The sequence below is a fragment of the Lepidochelys olivacea genome, assembly GCF_965140295.1.
Source record: "Lepidochelys olivacea isolate rLepOli2 genome assembly, chromosome: 7".
NCBI classification, from domain to species: Eukaryota; Metazoa; Chordata; order Testudines; family Cheloniidae; genus Lepidochelys; species Lepidochelys olivacea.
This window is the reverse complement of record NC_140417.1, coordinates 109,628,397-109,645,865: the sequence shown is the minus strand read 5'-3', so window position 1 is coordinate 109,645,865 and position 17,469 is coordinate 109,628,397. Positions and strand designations below refer to the sequence as shown.

The 17,469-nt window shown below is 42.7% G+C and overlaps 1 protein-coding gene across 1 annotated transcript; it reads right to left on the bottom strand.

The window, feature by feature from the left end:
* Positions 1-1,296: 1,296 nt before the first annotated feature.
* PRDX3 (peroxiredoxin 3) lies at positions 1,297-10,165 on the bottom strand. Its single transcript, XM_084633829.1, has 7 exons — positions 10,068-10,165; positions 9,664-9,811; positions 8,500-8,641; positions 7,466-7,601; positions 5,084-5,187; positions 3,667-3,832; positions 1,297-2,263 (listed from the first exon to the last, which is right to left on the bottom strand). The coding sequence occupies exons 1-7, from the start codon at positions 10,101-10,103 to the stop codon at positions 2,210-2,212; spliced, it is 786 nt and encodes a 261-aa protein (XP_084489955.1). The 5' UTR covers positions 10,104-10,165; the 3' UTR covers positions 1,297-2,209.
* Between the last annotated feature and the right edge of the window lie 7,304 nt (positions 10,166-17,469).

Here is a 17,469-nt window from a genome sequence, read left to right as displayed (position 1 = left end):
AATCGACCGCTGAGCGCTCTCTTGTCCACTCCAGTACTCCACCAGATAGAGAAGCGCAAGCGGAGTAGACAGGAGAGCATCAGCTGTCGACTAATCGCAGTAAAGACACCGCGGTAAGTAGATCTAAGGATGTTGACTTCAGCTATGCTATTCCTATAGCTGAAGTTGCGTATCTTAGATCGACCCCATGTTGTAGTGTAGACAAGCCCGAAGCAGTGATAGCCAAATTGATGGTCATAAAAAAGCAGGGGAGAGAACAGATATAGTATATGTAAAATTTATAGTATAATCAAGAACTTATTAATAATCAAGATTATTTAGTATTTGCATTACAGTAGTGCCCTAAAGACCCAACACTATCAGGGCCCATTGCAGTAGGTATTGTAGAAACACATAGTAAGAAAGTCCTTGCCACAAAGGGTTTACAGTTGAACTAGATAAAACAATTACTTACAACTTACCTAGCAGTGAGACCCAGCTGTGACTCACCATATGCCTGTTCAGTTCTAGCAACTGAAAATACACCCGAAGTAGAGATTTTTTCCTAACTAGAAAATTTTGATATTTAAACAAAGAGCACCGATTTGAAGTCAATGGGATTACACACAATGCATAGAGGAAGCATGTGCAAGTCTTCTCAGGACTAGGATCTTAAATTTTCACAAATATCTGGTTAATACTACAAGTATGAAAAACTAAACTAATATGAGGTTTGACGGGGTCAAAAAGATTCCTGGTAGGTATATAGAGCTAAGAGCTCAGTCATTGACTATCACTCTTTTTGGGTCAATGTGCCTAAATGAACACTCCACATGCTCTTGCATGATACAAGAGAAGCCTTTTTCATTGGTCACTCTAGCATTTTGACAAATTAGTCAATTAAAGTTTAGAGCAATATTCTCTTAGATTAGTTAGCAAAGAACTAACTAGTCCAGCTATCCACTGCTCCAACTTGGGCTCTTATAGGCTTCCACCTTCATTCTTCCACATTATTTCTTCTCTACCCCTGCTGGTGGATAGATTCATTTTGTTTATCCAGGATTTTAAGGAGTTTTCACTTATCCAGTCCTTCAGCAGCTATTCCTTTGCTCCCTTTGCCACACATATGGTCCAGTTTCTTCTGCATTTATCTGTAGCCACTAGCAGCTTATAAGTGGTAGTAGGTGGGGCTGTGGGAGATAAAACTTAATTCAACAACACACCCAATCTCCGGTAAGCAGAGGAGCAAGAACATCCAACCTAGATGGTAGTTACAATCACACTGTAGACAGTCTGCTTTAAGATTAATTTATTAATGATTTCATAGTTTAAGAAAAAAATATATGCTCAAAATCATTTCAGGAGGAAGCCATATTAGATCTTAAACAGACTTACTGAATCTTCCAACATAATTACACATCAAGCACTACAATATTTGGAAATCTGCATTTAGTGCAACAGACAATTTAAATGTATGACCAACTATTTAAAAAGGCAAAACAGAAATTATTAAGTGCCAGTAAATGTACCACGATTAGAGTTAAGTTCACATCTCCACCAGTTCCTAAATGGAATGCAGTTACTCTTCATTTAATGTTATATATTCCAATACATTTTAGTTGAACGATTGTAGACATTTGTTACTGCTACCTCCAAATCATGTTTGCATGTGGAAGCAGTTTGGAAAAAAAACAAACATAATTTGTACAAGGAATTCTTCCATCCCTGCCTAAAGAGCTACTGGCAAATTAAAGGGAACCACGTTCCAGATATTTCTCTGTATCATCCACTCTACAGCTCAGTATTTCCAGCTCTCAGAAACAAGAGTCTATCATCCAATTTTTATGTGTGCACAGAAAGCCTGGCACCATTTCTATTCCAGGACTGCTTAAAAGGAAGGAGGAAAGGTTAGTACTCCTGACCCCCCAAAGTCACAGGCACATATACATGGGGGAGATAAAGAAGAGAATGGCTGAATACAGAGATATATGGGACGGCAGTACACACTCTCTGAGGAAAAAAACAGCTCCAAGAATATGATTTAAAACTTGCTGATTATGTAACTATTTAATGTTTCAGCATTTAACAATTTTTCTTAAACACCAAAAAAATAAATAAAAAAAATTGCATTTAAATGCAATCATGACTGCTTCCTTAGGAAATCCAGCATATGGTTTCTAAGTACCGATAATAAGGACTCTTTCATTGCCACCTAGCTGTATCTGATGATCTATTTATGCACTTTCTCAAAGTATTCCTTAGAAGCTTCTGGACTTGGCTTGATCTGTAAACAAAGAGAGACAGTTTTATACAAGTTGGTATATACACAAAGTGTATGAGAAAAAAATTATGGCTTTATATTTAAGATTCCATTTAAGAATACTGTTTATGCTTTAATAAACCACACAGTTATTTCTGAATGTCCACTCACTCATGAGAAGCAATGTACAAAGGTATTTTAACAGAAGTGCAGGCTTCTCAGCTGCAAAAAGAAAACTGAAAAATATTTAACTGCAAGACATTAAAAAATTTAAACTAGGACTATCAATCAGAGTTTTAATTGCACTGTTAAATTTAAATTGGTATTCTATAATTGTTTATTAGAAATATTTTTGATATTTTTCTACATTTTCAAATACATTGATTTCAATTACAACATACAGCATAAAGTGAACAGTGCTCACTTTGTTATTTTTGATTACAAATACTTGCACCGTAGAAAAGAAACAAGTAATAGTATTTTTCAATTCACCACATACAAGTACTGTAGTGCAATCTCTTTATCGTGAAAGTGCAACTTACAAATGTAGGTATTTTCCCCACATAACTGCACTCAAAAACAAAACAATGTAGGCTCTACAGTTTTACAAGTCCACTCAGTCCTACTTCTTGTTCAGCCAATCGCTAAGACAAACAAGTTTTTTTACATTTACAGTAGAGAATGCTGCCCGCTTCTTATTTACAAAGTCACTTGAAAGTGAGAAAAGGCATTCATATTGGCACTGTTGTAGCTGGCATTGCAAGGTATTTACATGCCAGATATGCTAAACATTTGCATAGCCTTTCATGCTTCAACTTGTAGATTGCACTTTTTTACAGTGCAAACATCTGTAATAAAAAAATATAAAGTGAGCACTGTATACTTTCTATTCTGTGTTGTAATTGAAATCAACATATTTGAAAATGTAGAAAAACATCCAAAATATTTATAACAAATTTAAATTAGTATTCTACTATTGTTTGACAGTTCGATTAAAACTCTGATTAATCGGAACTTTTTTTTTTAATCGTGCAATGAATTGCGATTTTTTAAAATCATTTGACAGCCCTAATTTAAATTTATACAAAACACAAGGCAAATCCAGGCAGACTGTCATGACAGTTAACAAGGGAAGCAAGCGAAGACTGCATGTACTCATACGTATTGCGTGGAAGGAGGGATTTTGTGCTCTCAGAAGAATACAAAATGTGAATGTTTTCTACACATGTAACTTTGAGTATTGCGTATGCACATTAACTGATTCAGACTGAGGGCACCAATTCATACAATCAAAACTTAAAAGACTTTTAAATTAACAAGTTCTTTCATACTATAGTGCCCAGTCTTCAGACTTTCCATGCAATAAGGTGGAACATTTTCCAGGATTGGGTCCATATTTTGGATGGTGATACTTAACCAACACATACCGTAGGGGACTCTGGAGTCCAGTTTGCTGGGCAAACCTCTCCATGAGTTTCCACATACTGGAATGCCTTCACCAAGCGAAGGGTCTCTTCCACACTGCGGCCAACAGGGAGATCATTGATACTCAGATGCTTGATGACTCCATTAGGATCAATGATGAAGAGACCTCTGTATATGAACAAAGATGTTTTGAACCTTTGCAATATGAATTCTGTATCTTGCTTCTTGTGCATGCTGAAATCTATTTCACAGAGTTATTCTAAATCACTTATACCATAGTGTATGGAATAGTGATATGTACCATTTGTACAGTACTTGCTAATTTGTACTTTGCACAATAAGATAGCTAAGAAGTAGTAACGACAATAGTCAAAACTAAAGATGCTGATTACAAAAGTGTAATCAGAGCATTAATCCCACCCATGCTTTCCAGGTCCTGAAACCACTTCTCCCTATTATTTTGAAAAAAGAAAAGGAGTACTTGTGCGAATACAGACTAACACAGCTGCTACTCTGAAACCTATTATTTTGAGGCACTCCAAAACCCCTTTAAGGTGCTACTTTGAGTTTTGTCTGCATATAGAATACAGGATTGAGTCTAAGCCTTCGTTACGAGGATATCTGGTTATGCATTTAAAAGAACGTCTCAATCTCACCCTTTAACTACTAAAGTGGTGGAATTAATTAGATTTGGCAACAAATACTCAAGTTCCTTCCTAGCAAATAATTTAGACAAAAAGTTGAGCACATTTTTTTTTTTAAAAAACAAAAGGGTTATGAAGCAGAGTTAAAAAGAGAGCTCTGGGATCACTATTGTTCTCTATTACTTTATAGCAATAAGAAATAGAACTCATGCGCCCTCAAATACACAGGTCAGAAAGGGTCCTCAGTCCACAGAGGAGGGAAATACAAAGCAGTGCCAAGTAGCGTGCACTCTTCCTTGCAATCATGTGGCAAATCCCGCTGTGCCAAACATGTGCAGCTAGGAATCCATGGGCATTCAAGAAGGGGGAGATTGGAGCATTTGTGCTGCTTGACCTCCTCAAAATTGCATGGAGCTCTGCATAGATATTAGTACTATCAATTAGATAGATAGTACTAATAGAATCTTAGAGAGATAGGGAAGAGAACAAGCATTGGGTTAGGAGAGTCAGAACAGAACATTCTTTCCCCACGAGTGTTCCTGGATAGATAAGTTTCAGAGGCTTCACACCCTGACCTATCTCTCCATAAGGCCATATACCCTTCCCCCACCTTCTATAACACACTGCAGAAACTGCAAAACAAGCCAGCGTTCTTATGTTTCACCCTCGCACAGATTTTTGAGGGGAAAGGGAGTACAATATGGCCCATGCAGTTTTAAACTTGGCACTGCCATAACTAGGGAACAGTGGAGGTTACCAGAGAACAAGGTCCTACCTTAGTGCTAGACCAGATCCTTCTAACAGCACACCATAATCTCGGGAGATTTGTTTCGTCAGGTCTGACAGAAGTGGGATATTCATATGTCCCAAGCCACCACTCTAGTAGAAATAAATAATCGAAAGGTAAGTTTGAGCGTAATAAGAGTGAAGACTGAATATCTATTTAGTTTTTTATTCTCATTGCATCACTGCCCTACTAGGAGTTCCCTTCAGGAGTCACAGCACTGATAAAACTTTCATTCTTGAGCCTTTATTAAACTAGGCTCTTAACATGGTATAATTAGTTCACTTGCTCTGAGTGAATTTAATTGCTGGTTTTAAAAACACCACCTCCCAGAGCACGAAGCCCTTCTACACTAATGATTTTCAGACTGCTGACACAGGAGATACGAGACCACCCATAACAGCAATGAGAAGATTTTGGGGGAAATTATTTCACCTTATGCACTAGGTGATCATTTTAATTAAATAAAAGAGCATCAATTCCACATGATCTACTAAGAGAGATGTCACTTTTATTATAAAAATTGAATATCCATGTACAAGTACAGATGTTTGCATTTTTCTCATGTTAGTAACGTTTATTTTGGAACAGTTAGAATATGTCAAAGATATTCCGTTTTCTGTATGTAAATAGATTCAGTATTTAAAGCACATATTTTCCTATATTTGGGCAGTCGAGTGAGAGTGTGTACTGAATTGTGCAACATTTTGACCACCACAGGATAACCTATCCTTGAAACGAGACTGATAAATCTGTTAGCTTTTCTATTCCTGGCACTGTCAATGAACCCATGTACAACCTTGGGCAATCACATAGACCCTGATTCTGCACATACCTATCCACGACAGAACAACTCATACTTGTGCATAAAACTTTACTCACATAAGTGTTAAAGAAATCAAGGCCTTTGTTTCTCTGAACCTCAGTTTCTCTCAAAGGCACCATGGGAACAATACTTTCCCACCTTTATAGAGAGCTTTGAGACCTATGGATGAAACAGGTACCAAGTACTATTGCACACAAAGTTATAAATCAAAGCCAATATTCACATTTTGGAGTTTTGATCCAACTTTAATACGAATAAAAACTGATTTGCCCAAGGCAAAGCTTTGTCCAAGTATATTAGGCATGACAGACTTTAACAAAATTAGCTTTCTCCTCTGTCTGCATATTACACACACACTCACACACACACACAAACCCACAGAAGAAGGCAACATCAGCTGATGGTCCTTCACATGAATCTGCAATTATACAAACTGGTCCTGACCCACCTACACTTTTGCTTGGAAGTATAAACACAATGAAGCATTTCCACATAACCAAATTAGCAATAACTGATGACATCAGATATGAGCTTTTTTTGAACTGCCCCATTAGGTTTTCTAGTTTGGTTACTGGCAGAAGACCAACAACATTTTGGCATTACTTAATGTAAAGAGGCCTGACAGTAAGAACAAGTCCTCCCTAGCACTTCCTCCTTCTCTCAAGGAGTTAGGTGCACCATCTTATTACACAAGAAGTTTTAAGCTTTTCTGTGTGTCTTAAACAAGGCTGTTAGGGGATTTATAGCATCAGCTGAAAGCTACCGAAAATCCTAACAACCTTTTATTCTTTGTTTCAATTTAATCAGAAAGAAGTTGTCAAAGTTAGCTACTGATTAACTACTTACTAGTTACATGTACACTGCAGACATATGTAGTAACTACTAAATTTTATGTAGAAGATCACAAGTAATAATTACCTTTATTTAAGGTATTTCATAAATAGAATATGCATTATATGTTTTACTCAGAAGTTAACATTTAATCACACTGTGTAAGCTTCAAGAGTACTGAGACATACTAGACAGAAAAGCAAAGTTTCTGGTTGTGTTATTACTTCAAACTCAGAAGTTAGCTATTAGCTAAATATGGCAAAGAAGTTTTTAAACTATTATCTATCACCACATTTTTTATTTTAAAAGAACTGGATGAGGAAGATAGTGCTTCAAAATTTAATACTTAAAATTAGATTTCATATTAAATATACTCACATAGAAAAGCTGTCAAATGCTACAATCAGGTAATTCCTTCTTCTTGATTGCTTTTTTTTTTAGGCCTCTCCTAAAATAAACTACTGTAAATAATGTATGCAAGTTGAATATTTAGGAAATGCCTCTGTATGAACTTGTGTTCAATTAGAGAAAGATTATTCAAAAATGAGAGTGGAAATTTATGCTTGATAGTAAGGGTTTGCAGAGTTGAATCCTAGCTGAAATGCTCTTTTGAAGGCAATCAGTGTCTTTGCATGAGCAAACATAGTATTTTACACAGCTTCTTAATTGCACTCCCCAAAGTGCTGTTAGTGAGAAAACAGCCTCCTGACTCCTACCTTTCGTGGTGTATTTATCCAGGCCAGATGACAAAAGTGAGAATCCACAGATACAGCAACGACCTCACAGTTCACATCATGAAATTCATTAGCTTTGTCACTGAAAGCCACAATTTCTGTCGGGCATACAAAAGTGCTGGGTAGGAAGAAGGACAGTAAATAAAAGAAAGTAAGTAAGTTGTAATTATTCCAGATCTAAGCCTCACAAAGAATTTTTAAAAGAACGAGGAAACATTGGTTTCCAGGTACAAAACACACTGCTGTATTACTTATATAGCATGTTTTACAGTTCTGTTTCATCACTGATTCAAGTTTTCAAGTAGCTGAATCAGTTTCAACAAGTCTCAGAAAAACAGCAATTGCAATGCAGTTAAATAGTACGCTGATTTTTTGTGCCTACATTTTCAACAAGCAAGATGTTTTCATGAGTTCTCATCGGCTAGCTCTTAGTGAGCAGATTTTGCAGAAAAGTTCTACATTAGCGGAACCTAGGCGGAGGGATTGAAAATGGAATCCTCTCCCAGCTACACCACCAGCAGAGCCACTCCACAGCTAGTATTGTGGGCTCAGGACTTTATGTGAGTTGCAACCCACAACTCCCAATCTGGACAGCTTTTGTTTACTGGTGCTGCTTAATCACAGATCTACCAGCTTTGCCATAGCCCACCCCTAAGTAAACCCCTTCATGGTGACAGAGCTCCAAGGCACACTGGCAGAGGAGTTCTCTGCAACCAGGATCCCCTTATGCAGTGGAGCCGATTCTGTTCTGAAGCCCTGGAGGCTCCAGAGGCAAAAGGGTTTGTTCCCAGCTTTACACTCAAATGAGCCAGCAGAACTATTGTTGCAGTATGAAACTATCTCCTCCCCAACTTTTATCATTCACACTCTAGAAACAGACATGCTTTCTGCTTGACAAGGATACCCAGGAGAAGGTCAAATGAAATGTTGGTAGAGATAGAAACCCACAACATGCTGTTTCTGGCTGATTGAGCAGAAGTCTAGATATTATTTTTTTTAAAAAATGTTACACTCACAAATCCAAAGGGTAGAAGAAAAGTACCAGATATTTTCCCTTAAAGTCATCTAGGCTCAACTCTTTGAACTCTCCATTGACAACAACTGTTCCTTTAAAATATGGGGCATGTTGGGTAACGGCAGGAACAAACCTTGAAGAACCTAGAAAGAATGAATCATACTGTACGTCAGTGGTTCTCAACCATACTCAGAGGAGTCTTCCTGAGGGTACATCAACTCATCTAGACATTTGCCTAGTTTTACACAGGCTACATAAAAAGCACTAGCAAAGTCAGTACAAACTAAAATTTTAGACAATGATTTGTTTATACTACTCTGTATACTATACACTGAAATGTAAGTACAATATTTATATTCCAATTGATTTATTTTATAATTATATGGTAAAAATGAGAAAGTAAGCAATTTTTCAGTAATAGTGTGCTGTGACACTTGTATTTTTATGTCTGATTTTGCAAGATTTAAGTGAGGTGAAACTTGGGGGCACACAAGACAAATCAACGCTTGAAAGGGGTACATCAGGCTCAAGATCCACCATGTTGTAGTTCGAATATATTTATTTGTGCTCATCATATTATGTTAGGATTTTGTTTGCCTTTTTACGTTATAGCAATGGGGGGTGGGGGAGTTTACATGTTTGAGAAGCAAAGATACTCCATGTGCAAACGTGACATTTTAGAAGAGAATGCTTTCCAACTCAATCCTGTAAAGAGAAAAACTTTAGGGCATGGCTACACTTGCAGATGTCACTTTACCTGCATATTATCCAGACAAAGATCAACATTTCAGGACCGTGAAATTGCAGCTCTGCAGACGTTACCATCCCAAGAGCATACAGTCCAACCTGCCCGGCTCTCATAGTCTCCAACACGAGGTCAGCTTCTTAGACCATCAATTTAGCATCCCAACATCAGATTAGGATGAAGGGCTACTTTATCAGTGAAGAAGTTAGAAAGAGACGGAAACCGGAGGGCAATGGATTTTGCAGGCGTGTGATTGATCCACAAGCCCCACGCATCTGCTCCGAGCTACACTGTAACCCCTGCGGCTGGTTTCAGTCCCACCCACGGGGGCGCCCCGGCAGAAGCGCCCGCTTGCCCGCCATGCGCTATGGCGGCTGACGCTTCTTGGCAAGGCGGCGGTGAGGGGCGGCTCTGACTTACTGGTGCTGAAATGGAACCGGGGAAGGGGCAGCTCTGCCCGAGCCGTGCATTCCCTCCCGACGGCGGCGGCGGCGGCAGCAGCAGGAACAGGGGGCCGCAGGGCAGCCGCACAGGCCCCCCAGGAGAAGGGAGTTGTTGCTCGGGCTACCTGGAGGGAGAGAGGGCAGAGGTTCCGCATGTGCAAGAGCGGGGGGCTCAGGGGGCCGGCCGAGAGCGTGCACGGGGTGGGGGGAGCTCCGTGCCCCCAGGATTGTGTGTGTGGGGGGGGGGGTCACTTACCCATCCCGGAGCCCTGCAATGAAAGGGGCTCAGTGCACCAGAAACCCCTGCAGCCAGGCGGCCCCCACGTGCCCCGGAGAGCGGGGGCCGCTGGCCTGGGGCGGGAGCGGAGCCCGCGCACTTACCGAGGGCCTCAGCAACCTTCGCAAGGCAGCAGCCATCTTCGGGCCGGCGGAGTGACAGGCGGGCCCGGCCGGGGGCGCTGCCAAGCCGGCCGCGGGGCGGGGCCGCCGCGCAGGGGGCGGGACCGGCCTGGCTGGCGCTGCGGGGCGGGCTGGCAGAGGCAGGCTTTCCCGTACAGACTGCGGGCGCCCAGGGCGGCAGGTTTCTCAGAGAGCGTCGGGGAGAGATGCCAGAGCTTAGCGGGTGGCCCCTTGGCTCCCTGCAGTAGCCTTGGGGAGCCACCCAGCGGCCCTGCACCGAGCCTGGGAGCCCCCCGCCCCGCACCCTGACATACACCAAGCCTGGGAGCCACCCGCCCTGCACCCTGAGCCTGACCTTCGTCCCGGGACCCTCCTACCCAGTTCTTATTCACAGGGGGTCCACCAGCACCTAATTCCAGACTATCTGCCTGCTTTCTCCCTCTCCCCTGCACTTTGAGATAGCCCAAATACAATCCCTACCATGGGAGAGCCACCTTCCTGCACCCTGGGGAAGACTGAGCCCAACTACATCCTGGTTTCACCCATCCCAAACTCTCCCAGGGAATCCAGCGCCTCTTCACGCTGTGGAAGGACTGAACCTACCCCACATGCCAGATCTGATACCCCATCCTGAGGGGAAAGCCTGAAGTTGACCCCTTCCACCTAACTCCCCCATGCTGCAAAGAAACCATTGATTCAACCACACCACATCCTGGCCTAACCCCAATCACAACACCCCACCTCAAGTTAACCACCTTTGCTGCATGGAAAGCCTGGACCGCCACCACTCCCTACCCTGGAAAATCCATACTTGCCAAACCTGGGTGGGAAGGTAGTTCAGATCATAAGGAAAGGGGGATGAAAGAAGACGTGAGCGTGGGAAGAGGGTACAAAAGACACAAAAATAGAATGTGGTGACTAGCTGCTGTGACTCAGCTCTTCTCCTTGGGGGGGAAGAGAGGAATTATAGTACTGTAGCCACATATGGCTAAATTAGGCCAGGCCTAGTGATAAGAGAGAAGCCTCCAGAGATCTAAAGGGGGAGTTTGCTTGTGGCCTGCCTGCTGGGTGGCAAAGGCAAAGAGGAGGAAAAGCTCAGAAAAGGCTGATTGAGGGCTTTAGCCAGCCTGATTATCCCACACAGACCTTAGAAGGAGCACTGTGGGATTCCTGACTCAAGGAAGGAAAGCCCACTTGAGTTATCAGCACAAATCCCAGAAACAGGGCTGTGAGATGCCTCACATAAGGGGAAGAGCTGATGGGAAGCAACACATACACACTCCAGAAAAAGGGCTGTGGGACTTCTGGCTCAAAGAAGGAAAACTACCTGCCTGAAGTATTGCACAGGCCCAGAAGGAGGGCTGTGGGAACCCTGAATCAAGATGGAACAAAGGTTGGACTTTAGGTGCTAAAAACAAATTTGATATGCTGTAAGATCTAGTAAATGAAACCTCACAAAGGGGAGATCATGGCTGAAGGGTTCTGGCCTTGAAATAATTTCTTGTAAGAATCAAGGAGGAACTAAGGGAACAATACCTGTAGGGGCAGGTTGTGCCACAATGGGATGGCTGCCTGTCACAGTTGGGCTTCCTAAATATGTTCCTTGTACCATTTATCATCACTGTATTCCCAAATATGTAAGGCACTCTGACACTATGCTAAGTGCTGTATAAAAACCTAGACAGAAATTTCTCCTTCCCTTCCTCCCTCTCTCCCCACCCCCAAAGCACCCCAGAGAAGTACTCACAGCCCATATTGTGTGTGTCCCTCTGGGGGAAGGATATGGTCTTGTTTTTCTAGTAATATATGGGGAAGTGACTGTTCTGCTCATTAGACCCTCTTTAGTTAACCTCTGTTACATATGAGGGGAAGTTGTGTGGGAAAGATTTTAGTAAGGGGCTGACAATCACCACAATTTGCTACCTGCTATCACTGCGAAAGTAGCACACATAGGAAGCAAGCAGCAGGAAAATTATAAAATAATGGGTGAGTTAGGTGGCCAGTTTTGTCACCTGTAATATTGGTGAGTTTTCACCATCACCCTGCACTTTAAAACTCCATATTGCATTAGATTTAAACAACAGTAAAATATGGCCTCTTTCGATGGGGTGTGTGATGGGTTGCATCCTTAAGATGCCACCTGATGTGCGGAGATACCACTGAGCCTACCTGTTATGCCAACATGGGCACCCTTTTTATCTGTCTTGCTGAGCCAAGCTATTAAGCCTCCTCCAGCACACACACACAGAGACAGGGCTACACCCAACTGAAGAACGACACAGACACGGAGATCAGTTCTGGGAAGTTTCAGCTTAAGGGACTTGCCTCAGCACTCAGGTGTCCACCTCCCTTAGAGTGAAATCTACTTCCTCCCTCAATGTGGAGGAAGATATACACAGCCTCTTACCCCACTCCCTCCCAATTGAGAATTGTACAAACAGGGTTATATTATAAACAAGAAATAAGTTTATTAACTATAAAAAGCAAATTTTAAGTGAATATAAAAGATAACAGACAGAACAAAGCAGATTACAGACAAATAAAATATGCAAGCTAAGTGCAATATACTTAAGAAACAGGTTACAAAATTTAACATCTCAGTCTAAATATTTTCACAGGTGGATTATAGAAAGTCTTGAAAGACAGCTGTATTGGCCTGAAGCTGGGAGTTTCAGGTATTTCCACTCACAGACTGGACACTTTCCTAGCCTGGGTTTAACCCTTCTCCCCTCAGTTCTATTCTTGCTTCCCAGTGTCTTTCAGTATCTCTTTGGGTGGAGAGACAGAGGAGAACCATGATGATATCACTCCTCTGCCTTATATAGCTCTTGTGTATGGTGGGGGAACCCTTTGTCTCCCAGTGGAAGAACACTGGCATTCCAAGGGGTGGGTGAAGTACCATGTCTTTGCAGGGCTGTGGCAGCCATTACTCGTAGGCTGTCTGGAGCCTCCACAGGAAATCTAAGCTCTTTTACAGTCCATTGTCTTTCCTAATGTGCCTTTAGCCCTGTCTGGCTTTTCCATTGTTGTACCTGAAGGACTAGTTGGGGTGACACCTAAAGTAACACATTTGAAATACAGTTACATAGTCAATATTTCTAACTTCAGATACAGAAATGATACAGGCACACAAATAGGATAATCACATTCAGTAAATCATAACCTTTCCAATGATACCTTACATGAGCCATCTTGCGTAAAGTATATCAGTTATGTCATATCCATATTAGAAGCATATTTTCATAAAGAATATGGAGTGAAACATCACAGGGTGTACATCCCACACTGTCACAGAAAGAGTTAACTGGATCTAGAGTGAAATTAGTGCATATGGTTGCACCTGAAGGGTGGGCCAGGTCCAATTTAGTAGTAGGCCCAGTCTTAGAGAGTCTGCAAGGCTGAATTAAAGATGAGTCCCAGCTGGAAGAGAGCTGACTTCCTAATAAAGAAAGGACTTGAGGGCACTAAGAAGGTGGTTTAGGGGGAGAGTAGTTTTTAGCACTTTCTCTAGAGAAGGGCCTTTTAGCAAAGGTGTAGGCGAGAGGTGTGAGCTTATGGGCTGAGCCTGGACAAAAGGGTAAGGTTGTAAGGAGGTAGCCTAGGGGGTTGGGTTTCCTGAGAAAAGAGTAATAAAAACAGTCACAGAAGAGGTCAATAGGAGCTAGGTCTCCATGGAGGGAAAAAAGTGTAGGTGGTATTGCTTGGTACAGGAGCTAGAAAGAACTCTGTAGATGTGTGAGCTTGGGATAAGGCTGAGGAAAAGGGCCTCGGCCCGAGAGACCGGCTCTGGTAGGAAGTAGCCTAGAGAGGTAGCAACATTTGAGGGAGCTGACCATAGCTGCTTGGATCCCTGGACTGGAGCTTAGGGCCCTGGGTTCCCCTGTGCCAAGAAAAGTAGGGTGAAAGCCCCCTGATGTGGTGTGTGTAATCTAAGGAGTCTAGAGGTGGGCTAAAGACCTGCTATAAGGCCACTGAACTATTGTTTTATGGGACTTTGTTAACCAGATGGGGGGTGGATCTGAGAATGTGCCCTAGTTGGAGGGCTGAGTTGCAAGAAGGAGCAGACAGGGCTGGAACAGCTGTCAAGAGGAGGTACCAGACAAGAGGGGAAGATGCTGTTATGCTGTGCAGTGGTTGGTGAGTTGCTCTTAGAATCATAGAATATCAGGGTTGGAAGGGACCTCAGGAGGTCATCTAGTCCAACCCCCTGCTCAAAGCAGGACTAATCCCCAACTAAATCATTCCAGCCAGGGCTTTGTCAAGCCTCACCTTAAAAACTGCCTAAGGAAGGAGATTCCGCCACCTCCCTAGGTAACGTATTCCAGTGTTTTACCACTCTCCTAGTGAAAGTTTTTTCCTAATATCCAACCTAAACTTCCCCCACTGCAACTTGAGACCATTACTCCTCGTTCTGTCATCTGCTACCACTGAAAACAGTCTAGATCCATCCTCTTTGGAACCATCTTTCAGGTAGTTGAAAGCAGCTATCAACCCCCCCTCATTCTTCTCTTCCGCAGACTAAACAATCCCAGTTCCCTCAGCCTCTCCTCATAAGTCATGTGTTCCAGTCCCCTAATCATTTTTGTTGCCCTCTGCTGGACATTTTCCAATTTTTCCACATCCTTCTTGTAGTGTGGGGCCCAAAACTGGACACAATACTCCAGATGAGGCCTCACCAATGTCAAATAGAGGGGAACAATCACGTCCCACCATCTGCTGGCAATGCCCCTACTTATACATCCCAAAATGCCATTGGCCTTTTTGGTAACAACGGCACGCTGTTGACTCATATCCAGCCTCTCGTCCACTGTAACCCCCAAGTCCTTTTCTGCAGAACTGCTGCCTAGCCATTCAGTCCCTAGTCTGTAGCGGTGCATGGGATTCTTCCGTCCTAAGTGCAGGACTCTGCACTTGTCCTTGTTGAACCTCATCAGATTTCTTTTGGCCCAATCCTCTAATTTGTCTAGGTCCCTCTGTATCCTATCCCTACCCTCCAGCGTATCTACCTCTCCTCCCAGTTTAGTGTCATCTGCAAACTTTCTGAGGGTGCAATCCACACCATCCTCCAGATCATTTATGAAGATATTGAACAAAACCAGCCCGAGGACCGACCCTTGGGGCACTCTGCTTGATACCAGCTGCCAACTAGACATAGAGCCATTGATCACTACCCATTGAGCCCGATGATCTAGCCAGCTTTCTATCCACCTTATAGTATGGGCTGGATGAATGGACTTCTTTAACTTGCTGGCAAGAATACAGTGGGAGACAGTGTCAAAAGCTTTGCTAAAGTCAAGGAACAACACGTCAACTGGCTTTATGGATGAGGGGAAAGCAGTGATCTCCTCATAGAAGGCAATTAGATTAGTCAGGCATGACTTGCCTTTGGTGAATCCATGCTGACTATTCCTGATCACTTTCCTCTCCTCTAAGTGCTTCAAGATTGATTCTTTGAGGACCTGCTCCATGATTTTTCCAGGGACTGAGGTGAGGCTGACTGGCCTGTAGTTCCCAGGATCATCCTGCTTCCCTTTTTTTAAAGATGGGCACTACATTAGCCTTTTTCCAGTCGTCCGGGACTTCCCCCCAGTTGTCATGAATTTTCAAAGATAATGGCCAATGGCTCTGTAATCACATCTGCCAACTCCTTTGCCACATCTGCCACTCTCGGATGCAGCACATCCAGCCCCATGGACTTGTGCTCGTCCAGCTTTTCTAAATAGTCCCGAACCACTGCTTTCTCCACGGAGGGCTCTTCTACAGCCTCTAAAAAGCTCTAAGTGTCCTAAGGATTAAACTTAAAATCAAACCAGCTGTTCAGCTAACCAAAAAAACACCATATATTCAAATAACTTGTTAACTAGCATTAGACTGGTAGGAGGGGAAGCATTCTTCTGTTGATTTTCCTCTTGAGAGAATGCAGGGATTGGACATGATGCTGGTCTGAGGGCCCTGGTTTGAGAGATTCAGGTCCCTACCCCATCCCTGCCGCCGTCGCCCCCTCTCCCCCCCAAAAAAAAGCACTGCTAGACTGAGGGGCAAGGGGGAGCTGTAAGGTAAATAATTCTATTGACTGACTTCAAGGCCTTGTCTACACGGGAGACTTGTCCCGCTTCTAACTATTGGTGGCCAAGATGGTAATCAGAATGTATGTAGTGTGTTTTTTTTTTTTTTTTTGTGTGTGTGTGTGTGTGTGTGGTTCAATGTTTCAACCTGCTAGTCTAGAAACACTTTGATGAACCAGTATAATATTTTCAGGACCAGTAAGTTTTTTCCAGGCACTTGGCCTGGACCAATAATCTGAAATAACTACACCAACTTGTTTGGGGCTTTTCTACAGTTAAAAGCAGTAGAGAGCTATGTATGGTTGGGAAACTTGGGGTTAACTGAAATTTCTCCTCTACTGTTTGATGCAGCTCTCTGCTTCCCACCTGTCGTCACCCCGCCCCTCCCCCCCCATCCTGTTTCTCTCCTCCCTTTCTTGTAAAATGTGCCTTTCTCTCTATCCTCCTATTCTGGTGCTGTCTAGATTACAAAATCAACTTTCTGGGTACCTCATAATGGACTACTGTACCACATGATGCTGTTAAAACACAATCCCATCTTGCAGTGTGGACAAAGCTTAACCATATTTTAAACATATCCTCAAAGATGGCATTCTTCCTCCTTTCCCTGTTGTATCTTTCCTCTTCCCCAAATTCTGCCTCTTTGTTTTCATGTATAGGAGTCCTATTTCTAATTTCAGTCTATTTAAAAGGTTTACATTATTTTTATTGCCTCTAAGCCAAGTTTCTGATGTAAATCAATATTTGCTGGTAAAAATGTACTAAAATTAAGGTCAAGATCCACTCAGGTATTTAAAGCATTCCCTCGTCTCCCCCCCCACCCCCCCACCACAAATGTGGCTTTGATTACTCTTCTGCAGGTTTTCTGCTCTTGTGCTTCACTTTGCAAGTTTGATACTAGGGCACACGATGTGGTTGACATCTGAGATCCTAAGAGAGAGATGTCTGACAAACAGGTCTCTGATCAGACAGTCCTACAACTGATCATGGGTAGGCAGATTACTGGCCCCAGGCAGAGCCTCACTAACTTCAGTGGGGCTCTTTGTGGGCATGGTAGTCCAGCTACATATTATCAATTTCTGGACTGAGGCCTTTGAGCCTGATACAAACCCCACTTAAGTCCAGGGGAGACTTTCCATTGACTGTCTGCAAGGGACTTTGGATCAGGCATTTGGGCCTAATCAGACAAGATGCTAATCCAAATGACGTACTGGGCACTGGTCTGGGACTTGGGCTCTTCTACTAGCCTTCTATGTGACCATTAGCAAATATCTACCCTTTATCTCCATTTTACAGATGGGGAAATGGAGGCACAGAAT